The sequence below is a fragment of the Crocodylus porosus genome, unplaced genomic scaffold, assembly GCF_001723895.1.
Source record: "Crocodylus porosus isolate Cpor-Errol unplaced genomic scaffold, CroPor_comp1, whole genome shotgun sequence".
Lineage (NCBI taxonomy): Eukaryota > Metazoa > Chordata > Crocodylia > Crocodylidae > Crocodylus > Crocodylus porosus.
Genome location: NW_017728909.1, coordinates 51,375,973 through 51,390,515, shown reverse-complemented (window position 1 = coordinate 51,390,515; position 14,543 = coordinate 51,375,973). Strand labels below are relative to the sequence as shown.

The 14,543-nt window shown below is 40.4% G+C and overlaps 1 protein-coding gene across 1 annotated transcript in view; it reads left to right on the top strand.

The window, feature by feature from the left end:
- The window catches only part of MAP1B (microtubule associated protein 1B), a 101,032-nt gene that overhangs the window by 80,116 nt on the left and 6,373 nt on the right, over positions 1-14,543 (top strand). Inside the window, exon 5 of the mRNA XM_019532280.1 lies at positions 3,197-9,806. Within this exon, the coding sequence (XP_019387825.1) occupies positions 3,197-9,806 (6,610 nt within the window). The remainder of the gene's footprint in view (positions 1-3,196; positions 9,807-14,543) is intronic.

The window sequence follows — 14,543 nt, the reverse complement described above, 5'->3', positions numbered from 1 at the left end:
TAATAGAAAAAGAAATTACATAAACAAATTTTGGGAGCAAAAATTATTAGACTATTCCTGAATCTCTTCCCACGAACAGCTCCATTATACCATTCCAAACTCAGCTACAGCCTTCTAGATGCAATTTGTCAATCTTGCTTTAAAACCAACTCTTACATCAAAGATGGTTTTCAAGAATTCTTGATGTTGTCCCTCCCCATTGAAGAGACTTGTCTCTAAAACTGTCACCAACTTTTAAAAAATCTGTACCACTAGTAGCATAATGCTATCTCATATATTTATTCTTCCAACACCCAGGAACAAACAAAAATAATTGTGGGGTTCAAATATGCAAGCAGCCAGTACCAAAACTACTATGCATGTATTTAGCTTAACCAAGAGAGGTCTGTCCTGTGTTGGCTGCCTTTAGCCTTCCTTTTTCCTTCCTTTTTTCTATTAAATCATTAAAATAGTTCTCATGTTTTCTTTTATCCTTTTTTGTCTTCATTCCCCTCATTTTTTGGCCTTGTCTCTGATCTATTCCAAGAAATGCTGTGTCCTGATGTTTAGTTAAGATTATTTATTCTCCTGAACGATGTTTTGCATACTTAGTGGGCATATCAACACATGCACTTTAATATGCAGTAGCCTATTTTACTGCTCATTGAAAGGTTGTGTAAAAAAAGTGCTAATACACTAATGCACAGTAAAAATAGGCTTAAAAAGCATGTGCTTTCGCTACTGTGCATTAGGGAAGCCTAATGCACATTTATTTAGTACCTCAAATTGGAGGCGCTAAATTTAATGCACGTTACACAAAGTCTTTGTTGAATTTTAGCTTCCCTAAGTGCTGAAAACTATATGGCACAACCAAAAGGAGACCAAGAAACACACCAAGTCTATAGAGCTCCACTGTAATTAAACATCTAGGCCCTTAACATTAATTTTGTATAAGCTTCCCCCTCCCTCTTGGTAATTCAATTTGTACCAGGATTTTCAGCTTATTCAAGTATAGCCTAATCTAAATCATTTTTAGAAAAAACTTGTTTTCTGGATGCAAATGATCATTGACTCTCTGCAAAGAGCTTTGCAATACTTTGCAAGATGTTGTGTATCTACACTGCATTGACATTTGGTCTCCATATTAAGTATTTGATTGAATTAGTGTAAAAAAATATGTTTAATATTTTTGAACAATCGGAATAATTTTGAATGCCAGCTATGCTTGTCCAGAGTAAACTGAATTCCACTGCATACGTCTAATTTACAGTAACGTGAAAAAAGCATGTGAAATGGGATGATTATTAGCTATGATTGAGTTGTAAATGATTAGAGACTAAATCTGGATGCAATTATTGGGTGTTGATACTTCTTTTTAATGATAGGAAGCAGATGAATTTCAGTGAGGCCCACATAACTGTTTCTAGTATGCAGGATTTTGTGACCTACCAATATAGACAATGTGCATAAATACAACAATCAGAACTGCTGGATGCTCTCAGGGACTCAGGATCCCCTTCCTTGTTTGGTACTGGTTTTAGTGCCATTTATTTCAGTTCTCATATCAGACACCAAAAGGTAGCAGTACTGTGGTCCCCAGAACCACTTCATCATCTAGTTATTCTGTCCAGACACATGTTTTCACTCACAAATCATGTATCTTGGGATGTCTTCTAATAAGTGACTGGTTGCTATCAGGTCCAGAAATAAGATTTCTGGCTTTATGGGATATGAGAATTTAAAAGCCAAGTAAGTGCTAGTGCCAAATTTTGTCTGTGGATGCACGTATAGAACTACCATTGGCTTCAGTGGGAGGCCACCGTGGGCTCATGCATGCCATACCCGAGATGCTTGAGCTATTTCATAGCTGCACTGTTTTCTTAAGTCTGAGGGCAAAGTAAACATGAAATTTGTCAGAGAAGGGTTGAAATATTATGTGCTTTTATTTTCTATTTACTAATCTGGAATCATCAAATATATGTCTGTAATTCAAACTGGAACATAACAATGGTTTTTTGTACTAGACCACAAGGCTTCTTATTCAAGCAAGCCTTTATTTCAGCATCAGCTTGCTGAATGCTGTTAAATACTGGTTTAATCAATGGAGTTATTCTAGATTTATCCTTCATGTAAAAGAGCTTGAAACAAGGTCCATAATTTTTTAATAAAAATATTGCCTAAAGTATTTTTAACCACGAACACTCAGTTTTAGTTCTTTCTGTAGCTATGAATTTACATATGTATTAGTTGATATCTGTTTTGTTACACAAAGATTAATTGATAACATTAATATTAGTATACAAAGGCTGTAAATTAGTAGCTGTTGCATTATTTACGTATGGAAATATTTTGATACCAACTCTTTCCTTCAAAGAGAGTTTATTTGAAAAAATTATTCTTATTTCACTAAGACTATGAAAAGCTGCCCCTATGTCCCATATTTCAAAAACTGAGCAATATTAAAAATAGTTGAGGACAAAATTTTGAATTTTGATTCAATTTTGATTCAAAATTTTGAAGCTGTAAATCGGCTCATAGTGCTGTCAAGAGCTAGCCAGCAACTAGGCTAATTGTGGGATGCTGCCAGCTGTTCTGGAACCAGACCATTCAAAACGCATTATAATAAATATTAAATTGCAGAATGAGTTCTGCATGGGCGTGGTGGAGCAAGATGCTGCTAGAACTCGGGTTTAGAAGACAAGCTGGGTTAGGTGCCGCTTGGAGCTTCTGTGGGGTTCAGATTCTTAGTGCCTTGTAAAAAGGGCACAGTGTGTGCTCCCTAGGTGAGAAGCTTTGTTGACCAGTTAGGAGAAGAGGAGCACATCACAGCCCATTTGCAAAAAAGAATACTTCTGGCAGCACTAGGCCCAGACAATCCTTATAGTCCCTGAATGTAAAGATTCCTGTGGCATCCAGTCCCTCTGCAGAAAGAAGAGAACAGATCTCTTAGTGCCCTTCTCTTCTTTAAAGCACTCAGAAGGGTCCAGGCACAATCTGGCCCTTTCAGTTTAAAAAAGTACAGGAATGTTAGTGACAGATTTCTTTGGCTCCTAGAATGGGCTACAGTCAAGTGCAAAAGAGAACATAAGGGAATACTTTGTTTTTAGTTTCAAGCTTATAGCTAATACTTTGCTGAAGACAGCCTTGCTCTTTGACATTTATATTATTAAATATAAATTTACACTTGCTTTTGTTTCTTCTTGTTTTATAATGCTAGATTGGTGAATTATTGAGCACTACCCACCCTGCCAACAAAGCCAGCTTAACTCTGTTTTGCCCTGAGGAAGGGGATTGGAAAAATTCAAACCTTGACAGACACAACCTTCAAGACTTCATCAATATTAAACTCAATTCTGCCTCCATATTGCCCGAAATGGAAGGACTTTCTGAATTCACAGAGTATCTGTCAGAATCAGTAGAAGTGCCATCACCCTTTGACATTCTGGAGCCGCCAACCTCAGGAGGTTTCCTGAAGCTGTCAAAACCCTGTTGCTATATTTTCCCAGGTGGAAGAGGAGACTCTGCATTGTTTGCAGTGAATGGATTCAATATGCTTATTAATGGAGGATCTGAAAGAAAATCCTGCTTCTGGAAACTTATCCGACATTTGGACAGAGTCGATTCAATTCTGCTCACACACATTGGAGACGATAACCTGCCAGGAATCAATAGCATGCTGCAACGAAAAATAGCGGAGTTAGAAGAGGAACAGTCTCAAGGTTCTACCACCAACAGTGACTGGATGAAAAATCTGATCTCACCCGATTTAGGAGTTGTATTCCTCAATGTACCTGAAAATTTGAAAAACCTTGATCCAAATTTTAGGGTAAAAAGAAGTGTAGAAGAAGCTTGTTTCACTCTCCAGTATTTAAATAAATTGTCCATGAAACCAGAACCTCTCTTTAGAAATGTAGGAAATGCAATTGACCCTATTATTTTATTTCAGAAAATGGGAGTAGGCAAACTTGAGATGTATGTACTCAATCCAGTCAAAAACAGCAAAGAGATGCAGTATTTTATGCAGCAGTGGACTGGTACAAGCAAAGAAAAAGCCGAATTAGTGCTTCCAACTGGTCAGGAGCTAGACATTCCAGTCTCCTATTTGACTTCTGTCTCATCATTGATTGTATGGCATCCAGCAAATCCTGCAGAAAAAATTATCAGAGTTCTGTTTCCAGGAAACAGCAGCCAATACAACATTTTAGAAGGACTAGAAAAACTTAAACATTTAGATTTCCTTAAACAACCGATGGTCACCCAAAAAGACCTAGCTGGTAACATAGCTAGTCCAGCAGTGAAACAAGCCAAGTTGAAACAGCGAACAGACAGCAAGGAAAGTCTCAAACCCGCCACAAAGACACCACCAGCCAAGGCTATCAGAAAAGAGTCTAAAGAAGAATCTCCTGAACCAACAAAGCCTACTCCTGCAGAAAAGCCTCAGAAAGTCGAAAGCAAAGAAAAGGCCATAGTGAAAAAAGAGAAACCAGTAAAAGCAGAGACGAAACCTGCAGTGACAGACAAAGAGCTGGCAAATAAGGAGGAGCAGTTAGTGAAATCTGAAGTTGCTGAAAAGCAAGCAGCAGATGTTAAACCAAAAGTTGCAAAGGAGAAGCCAGTGAAAAAGGAAGTGAAAGCAAAAGCTGAAGAAAAGAAGGAGGAAAAAGAAAAACCAAAGAAAGAAGTTTCTAAAAAAGAGGAAAAAACACTTCCAATAAAAGAGGAAAAGCCTAAAAAAGAAGAAATCAAGAAAGAAGTTAAAAAAGAAGTGAAAAAGGAAGAGAAAAAAGAGGCTAAGAAAGAATTAAAGAAAGAAACTCCTGCAAAAGAAGCTAAGAAAGAGGTTAAAAAAGAGGATAAGAAGGAAATTAAGAAAGAAGAAAAAGAAACCAAAAAAGACACCAAAAAGGTTCCAAAAGAAATGAAGAAAACACCTGCTCCTTCAACTGAAGCCAAAAAGCCAGCAGCAAAACCTAAACCACAAAAGAAGGAGGAGCCTGCTAAAAAAGAATCTTTACCTGCTGGAAAACCAAAGGAAAAAGGAAAAGTTAAGACGACAAAGAAAGAGATCAAAGTCAGTGAAGCTTCAGCTGCCATAGCTGCAGTGGGAGCAGCTGCCACAACAGTAGCAGCAGTAACAGCTGCTGGAATAGCAGTTAGTGGGAAAGAACTTGAAGCAGAAAGATCCCTTATGTCTTCACCAGAGGATTTAACAAAGGATTTTGAAGAATTGAAGGCTGAAGAGATAGGAACAGTAAAAGAAGCAAAGCCTCAAGTAGAACTAATAGATGATAAAGAAAAACTAGCTGAAACAGAACAGAAGGAGGCATATGAAGTCCAGAAAGAAAAAATAGATATTGAAGGACCTGTTGAATCTCCTGATGAAGGCATAACCACCACTGAAGCTGAGGGTGAATGCGAACAGACACCGGAAGAGCTGGATGCCACAGAAAAGCACAGGGTTGAGGACAATGAAAAGTTTGAAGATGAAGGAACAGGTTTTGAAGAATCGTCTGAAGCAGGTGACTTCGAAGAAAAGGCAGAAACTGAGGAGGCTGAGGAACAAGAGGAAGAAAAAGCACCCCTGGGCATCACAAAAAAGGATATAGAGGAAGCACGAGAAATAGGAGAGGCTGAAGAAGAAATAATGACTAAAGCAGATGACCATGCTAAAGAAGAGAAGCTTGTAGAAAAGATTGGATATGAGGCAGGGGAGGAGCAACGTGAAGAAACAGCCATTGAAAAGGCAGAAACTGAAGAAACTGAAGAGGAAGTTGAAGGGGAAATAAAAATTAAAAATATTAGAGATGAAGAGGAAACTGAAAAGATAGAAGCTGAAGAAGATTATGTTATGGCTGTAGTAGACAAAGCTGCAGAGGCTGGTGAAGTAGAAGATAAATATGGCCTACTCATAATAACACCAACTAAACGCTCTGAGCCTCAGTCACCAGCTGTTGAACCAGCAACTTCTATCCATGATGAGACTTTACCTGGTGGTTCAGAAAGTGAAACAACTGTTTCTGATGAAGAAAATAGAGAAGACCAGCCTGAGGAATTCACTGCTACTTCAGGTTATACTCAGTCTACCATTGAAATATCTAGTGAGCCAACTCCAATGGATGAAATGTCAACACCTAGGGATGTCATGAGTGATGAAACAAACAATGAGGAAAGTGAATCGCCTTCTCAAGAATATGTAAACATAACTAAGTATGAGACAACGCTCTACTCTCAAGAATATTCCAGACCTAAACTCTCTCCACTTCCTGATGCTTTCAATGGATTGTCTGAAGGATCAAAAACAGAAGCCACAGACGGTAAAGATTATAATGCTTCAGCTTCTACCATCTCACCACCTTCTTCCTTAGAGGAAGATAGATTCTGCAAATCTTCCTTCCAAGAAATTTACCGTCAAAGGGAAAGTGAAATCCAAAGCACTGCTAAATTAGAAGTCAGAGATACCTTTCCAGAAGATCATGATGAAAAGCATACCCCAGCTAAGAGTCCAGTTGAGAGCCTGTCCCCTCCATCACCAGTTGCTAAAACACCACTAAGTGAACGGAGCGTGAATTTTTCTCTAACTCCCAATGAGATTAAAGCATCAACTGAACCTGCTACTCTCACTGCATTGCCTGACAAACCTCAAGAAATCATGGAAGAGCATTGTGCAAGCCCTGAGGATAAAACACTGGAAGTAGTGTCTCCTTCACAGTCTGCTGCTGGTAGTGCTGGCCACACGCCTTATTATCAATCTCCCACTGATGAAAAAACCAGCCAGCTTCCTTCTGACCTTCTTGAAAAGGCAGCAGAAGCTCCAGTTAGATTTGAGTTTAGTGAAGCCAAAGATGAGTCCTCAAAACCCAGAATAAGTCCTATGGATGAGCCTGTGCCTGACTCAGAATCGCCTATTGAAAAAGTTCTCTCTCCTCTAAGAAGTCCACCATTGATAGGTTCAGAGTCCTCATACGATACATTTTTGAGTGCTGATGTGAAGTCTGGTGCCAGAGAGCTTGAGAGTCCTTCTGAGGAGAAAAGTGAAAAAGAATCATCTTCTGCTCAGATAAGCCCAGTTTCTGAAGAAACCTCTCTGGAGCTTTTCCAACAAAAACAAGATGAAAAAAGTATGGAGTTCATGCCAACTGAGGAAGCTGGTTTAGAAACAAAAACAGAGGACATTGAAGTTACCAGTTCTCAGTCTTCACTGGTTTTGGATGAAAAGAAGTTAACAGGAGATGTGTCTCCTACACAAATAGATATTAGTCAGTTTGGATCTTTAAAAGAAGACACCAAAATGTCAATTTCTGAAGGTACAGTCTCTGACAAATCTGCAACTCCTGTTGATGAAGTTGTAGCAGAAGATACATATTCTCACATGGAGGGTGTTGCTTCAGTTTCCACGGCATCTGTTGCTACTAGTTCATTCCCAGAACCAACTACTGATGATGTGTCTCCTTCTTTACATGCAGAGGTTGGATCACCACATTCTACTGAAGTTGATGACTCTCTTTCTGTATCAGTTGTGCAAACACCAACAACTTTTCAGGAAACAGAAATGTCTCCATCTAAGGAAGAGTGTCCAAGACCTATGTCCATTTCTCCACCAGATTTTTCACCTAAAACGGCAAAATCCAGAACACCAGTGCAAGAACACAGATCTCCTGAACAGTCTACCATGTCTGTAGAATATGGTCAGGAGTCTCCAGAGCAGTCACTAGCAATGGACTTTAGCAGACAGTCTCCTGACTATCCCACAGTAGGTACTAGTATACACCACATATCTGAAAATGGACCCACTGAAGTAGATTATAGCCCTTCAGATATACAGGAGCCTGCTTTTGGACACAAGATATCACCTGTGGAGCAAACATCATATTCTCAAGAAAAGGATCTTTCAGAGATTATTTCAGTTTCTCAAATAGAGGCTTCACCCTCAACTTCATCAGCACATACCCCTTCACAAGTAACTTCTCCACTGCAAGAGGACTCTCTGTCTGGTGTCATGCTACCTAAAGATATGCCACTGCATTCATTTACCTCAGAAAAAATGCAGAGCCTTGGAGAAAAGCTGTCACCAAAGTCTGACATATCTCCATTGACTCCAAGAGAATCTTCTCCTTTATACTCTCCCAGTTTTTCAGATTCACCTCCTGCAATCAAAGAAACAGCTGCTGCTAGCCACTCACCATCCCTTTCACTGCATGTGTCTGCAGATAAAGTGTTTGGCTACCAGGATGACACAATACAAGACTCTCTAGCAACGCATAGTCCAGAGCCTTTAGCCACCCCAGAAAAAGAAGATACAGAGAAAATCACCAGGTCACCTGAGGTTATTAGTTACTCCTATGGGACAACTGAGAAAACCACCAGGTCACCTGAATCTCTTAGTTATTCTTATGAGACAACAGAGAAAATTAGTAGATCACCAGAAGATGTTAGTTATTCATCTTATGAGATTAGTAGGGAAACCACCAGGTCACCTGAGGCTATTGGCTACGCTTATGAGACAACAGGGAAAACCAGCAGGTCACCTGAAACTGTAGATTACTCCTATGAGACAACAGAGAGAGACACCAGGTCACCTGAAGCCAAGGATTACTCCTATGAGATAGCTGGGAAACCCAAGTCACCTAAAGCTATGGATTACTCCTTTGAGATAACTGAGCAAATCACCAAGTCACCTGAAGACCTGGGTTATTCTTATGGAACAACGGAGAAAGCTACTAGATCATCAGAGGAAATGAGTTATTCCTACAAGACCACTGGGGAAACTACTAGGTCCCCTGAGGCTGTTAGCTACTCCTATATGTCAACGGGGAAAACTACCAGGTCACCAGAAGCCACAGATTATTCCTATGAAATAACTGGGCAAACCACTAGATCACCTGAAGTCATGGATTACTCATATGAGACAAGTGGGAAAGCTCCTAGGTCACCTGAGGTCATTAGCTACACTTATGAGACAAGTGGGAAAACAACCAGGTCACCTGAAGCTACTACTTATTCCTATGAGACAGACCCACACTTTGCTGTAGAGAAGTCATCTGTTGCAGAAATCCGTCAAGATGTTGATTTATGCCTAGTGTCCTCCTGCGAATACAAGCATCCTAAAACTGAACTTTCACCCTCATTTATCAACCCAAATCCCTTGGAGTGGTTTGCAAGTGAAGAGCAGTCTCAAGAACAAGAAAAGCCATTAACTCAGTCAGGGGGAGCCCAGCCACCTTCAGGAGGAAAGCAGCAAGCACGCCAGTGTGATGAAACACCTCCCACCTCTGTAAGTGAGTCTGCTCCATCTCAGACCGATTCAGATGTTCCCCCAGAGACTGAAGAATGCCCTTCCATCACTGCAGATGCTAACATTGACTCAGAAGATGAATCAGAAACTATTCCAACGGATAAAACCATTACATACAAACATATTGACCCTCTGCCAGTCCCAATGCAAGACCGTAGTCCCTCCCCCAGACACCCAGATGTCTCAATGGTAGACCCAGAAGCTTTGCCTGTTGATCAAAACTTGGGCAAACCTTTGAAGAAGGATATGAAAGAAAAAACAAAAACTAAAAAGCAGGGTACTAAGACCAAGTCTTCCTCTCCTTCCAAAAAAAGTGATGGCAAATCGAAGCAGGTAGCTTCACCAAAGCCAGCCATAAAGGAGTCTTTGGACAAAGTTTCCAAAACAGCTTCTCCAAAAAAGAAGGAATCTGTGGAGAAATCAGCAAAAAATGTCTCTACTCCAGAAGTGAAATCTCGTGTTGAGGAGAAAGATAAGGAGGCCAAGAATGCAACAAATTCTACAACATCCAAGTCAGCAAAGTCTGTAACTGCAGGTAAGCTATGTGAATCAGAAGGAGTGGAGCCAGATTCTCAGCAGGTGCAACAGAGTCAAATTTGACTTGGCATCATTCAGCAGACAGTCTGGCTCATGACGTGCTTGGGACAAATCAGTATCTTCAATAAATGCCGTTAGTAGAAAAACCACATATAAGTTAATAACATTATCTGAATTGACTCTTTTAATATTTGGGAAAATAATAATAATAATAATAATTTAGGGGTGTTAATTGCTCAGAAATCAAATAATTAGAAGAAATATATTAAATAAAAAGAGTACAATAATTAATCATCCAATTTGTTAGTTGACTGCCCAGTTATAAATATTACCTCATGAACAATTACATTTTTTGCAATAAGATTAATTATTTTATTCATTATAAATAAAAGCTAAACATGGTAATCTACTCTAAACAGTGACCAAAAGGTGCTCTTAATTGGTCTGAGCTATACGAGTACAGTAGGAAATAAGATGTTTCTTAGCTTTTTTTACTGTCTTATGGATTTAGATCTATACAAATCAAAATTGCTAAATCAAAATGGTATTCAGAGTACTGGTAATTATCTAAGGAAACTCCTGTGTAATATGGCTGCAATCATAGGTCAGTGATTGTCTCAGTATGTAGAAAGATAAAATCATTTGATAAGTTCCTGTGTATTTAAAGAAATACTAAAATATATGTACAGGGTAAATGTCTGAAAAGTCACAGTTGCCTGCAGGGCTTACAGGGAGGGTCTGGTAGAATCAAGGATCTCTGTAATGCACTATTTCCTGCAGATACTGAAATAAAATACTGTGGTTTTCAGTTGTCAATACAAAAAAAATATTGCAGTTTAAAATGTGAATAGCTTTATATAGACACATTATTATTTTCTTAATTCAGATATCAATCAACCTATTATATGTTGCATTTCATTAGTTTTGTTTCAAGGAGTAAGTAATTTACTCTGGCCGGGTAGGCAAACACAATAAACCTCTATTTGTTATTGCTTGTTTAAATTACAAAATAAATTTCAAATGGTTTATCACAGTGGCAGGCACCCAATCCTTTGGCCCACATGAGTGGCCAGGGGTTTGTCCGCAGGCCATATCCAGCATGGGATTGATAAGTAGGGTTGGTCAACTGCAGGTGTGATTCTGCATGCTGGATTAACACTGCACACCAACCTGACCCTGTAGGTGACCTACCATCAGGGGCCATGTTATCCAGCCCCTGGGCTCCCCATAGGTCTGAAAATTTGGCAGCAAAAGAGAAGTGGCAGTAAGACTGGGTTTATTTCTAATAAAAATACTATTCTTCTTCTCCCCCACCCTAAATAAGGAGATTCTGCTTTTTTAGGCTAATACTGCCCTATGTCATAGTTTCATAGTTTCTAGGGTCGGAAGAGACCTGAGCAGATCATCCAGTCCGACCCCCTGCCATGGCAGGAAAGAGTACTGGGGTCAAACAACTCCAGCAAGGTGTTCATCTAGCCTCCTCTTAAAGACCCCCAGGGTAGGAGCCAGCACCACTTCTCTTGGAAGTTGGTTCCAGACCCTAGCTGCCCTGACCATGAAGTAGCGCCTCCTGATATCTAGCCTAAATCTACCCTCTGCCAGCTTGTGACCGTTATTCCTGGTCACTCCTGGCAATGCACGGGGGAACAGGGATTTCCCCAGTGCCTGCTGGTCCCCTCTGACTAGTTTGTTACAGGCCACTAGATCCCCCCTCAGCCTTCTCTTGTGGAAGCTGAACAGGTTCAGGTCCCGTAGCCTCTCCTCGTAGGGTCTGCCCTGCTGCCTCCTGATCATGGAAGCCAGGAGAAATAGGCTGTAGAACCCTTTCATCATTCTTGCTCTAACTATCTAGAAGCAGCATGGCTAGGTTATATTCCTAGCAAGCCAACTCTCTTCTATCTATAGCTTCCTCCTATGTATGCTGTCTGCTGCCCCTTGCCTCCTAGTACTCATGTTCTTGTTTACACATCCAGTTGTAAGATGTAGTCCATGGTATATTTAATTTCCCCAATTCTTTTGCCTTGTGTTCAATATATTTAGGGACAAAACTTTCTGCCATGACTGCAGTAGCACTGAAGCTGTACTTGATTTTGACACAAGAGGATGAAATGAACAGCCATCACTGTAATATTTGGTACAGTTCTAGTGTCCACACTTCAAGAAGATGCTGTTAACTTTGAGAGAGTTCAAATAAGAACCATACAAATTAAAAAATTGTAACGTGCCTTACAGTGAGATACTTGAGGACTCTTATCAAAGGGAAGGTTAATGAGTGACTCAATCAAAGTACTAGCATAGGGAGCTGAAATCTGAAACAGTCAGTTTAACAAAGATAAGGGTATAAGTGCAGGGGTCAGCAACATACAGCCTGTGGGCTGGTTCCAGCAAATGGAACCACTGGACTTGACCTGCAGAGCTGGAGGGTTTGGCAGCGTTCTGGCGATAGGCAGCTTTGCCCACAGCGGGGGAAGCACAAAGAGGCTGCACTGAGGCCAAGTCCTGAGTAGCTTCACCAGGGCCAGATTGCTGAGAGCTACACTCACGCAGCTTCCACTTCTCCCCACCCTGGCTGTGGCAGAGGCTCATGTTCTAGCCACCTGGCCCCAACACAGCTCCCTACTGCCCAGCCTTGGCACAGGCCTGGGCCAGATTCTCCCTCCCTGCTATGGTACTGCCAAAGCCCCTCAGCCCGTATTGACCCAGAGCTGGGTTGTTACAGCCCATAGCTTGACAGGGTTATCAGCCACTGGTCTGGCAGCAAAAGTATAAGACTGAATGGCTGGAAGTTGAAGCTAGACAAATTCAGATTAGGAAAAAGCCACACATTTTTAACAATGAAGTTAATTAACCATTGGAATAATTTTAACAAAGGCTGTGGTAGATTTTCCATCACTAAATCAAGACTGGAAGTTTTTCTAAAATACATGCCTTATTTCAACCATAGGTATTGGACCTGAAGCAGGAACTATTCACTGAAGTTCTGTACCTTGCATTATTCAGAATAGATTCATAGATTGTAAGGCTGGAAGGGACCTCTGAAGATCATTGGGTCCATCCCCCTGCACCAAGCAGGGATGACAACTGGGGTCAGGTGACCCCAGCAAGGTGCCCATCCAGTCTCCTGAATTAATGCAGAGGTCGTTCTGACCTTAAACTTCAGTGCATCTCTCTCTGAGAATGTTGTGCCCAGACCATTTTACCAAATATTAACTATCTTCTTTGTATCTTGCTGAGGAGAGCATGCATTTGATGAACATCTGAATTCAGTCACTGATAAAATTCTGATTGTTTGTTCATGCCATGAGCTAATGCACAGCAAATGCAGTTTCTTTTTATAGTATTTGTATCTGAATAGCAAGAGGTTAAGCCTTTTTTTAAGGTGAACAACACATTAAAATTCAATAGCAAAAAGGAGTTTCTCTCAATATATGGCTTTAACTACCTGTGCTTAATCCATATGCAGCTGTGTTTGGTGAACCACAGACTGGATGTTTGCATATGCCTTTGTTTAGACAGGTGCGTAAAGGGTCTCTTGTATACCGCAGCTGATTTCTAATTTCAAGACTTTGTGCATACAAGTAATTAGATGCTTAGTTGTTTCAGCACATTTGTGCATGTGAACTTTGAAGTAGGATACTATACTTTTATGTTGTATGCCAAGGCAGAATCGCAAGTGTACATGTCAGTTTAGCCCTCTTTCTTTTACAGTTCAGAGAGATATAAAGTTGGGCCTGATTAAAATTTCCTTTAGTTTTCATGTTTTCATTCTTTATGGTATCATCCCTCCATTCTCCACGTTCAGCAGGGGTGGCCAGCCTGCAGCACGTGTGCCACAGGTGGCATGGGTAGCCTTTATGTGTGGCCCATGGCAGACCAGGGAGGGGCCAGGCAGCACAGCAGCAGAATACAGAGCAGCAAATCAGGCAGGGAGTAATGGGAAGGGAGGAGAAAACAGATTGGGTAGGGCAGGGAACAGAAAGCAGAGCAACCAATTGGGTAGCGGAAGGGGATGGGAGCTTTACATGGGGGGTATGTGGGGCTAATCTGTGGAACACTTTCCAAAAAGCTAAACTGCCACTGAAATACTGTAATCTTTTTGATCATCTACACTAAAAATCAGTCCCTATTCTTAAGTCATTCCTTGAAAATAACCCAATGAGTTTACTACTGCAATTTAGCGTAGCTGTTTTTAAAAGCTACCTCTACTTTGCAGTCAATTTTGCTGATTCCCTTGGGTGACACTGTACAAGGTTTCACTGTGCTCCCAGGTCCTCTCTGCCTTTGGTCTTCATAGATCCACTGATATAGCTCCTGCAGCAACCCTGAAATACACCCAGCATATCCTCAGCTATTTAGGCCTTACTAGCTATCCTTACTAGAATGATGCTTTTTACCCCTAATGCCCTTAAGAGTTCTAATGCTGTTTCCAGACCTCCATGGCTTCCTGTATATTATTATGAGAGAGAGACAAATGCCACTGAAATTGCCCATGCATATGGTTACATTGTAGTAACTGTGACAGCTTGCATGGAGCTGGATTTGAATTACCACACTAATTTTAAATATTTTAAAATACTTTTAATAGGCAAATTTGTGTTATTGTCATGCCCACAGGAAATACAGTACCTTGGACTGGGGAAAATTATCCATCTTCATTGAATGATAATGCAATAATCAGATCCTTACATGGACATTCATATTTTGCTTAAATTTGGCAAATTACTGACTAGACTTA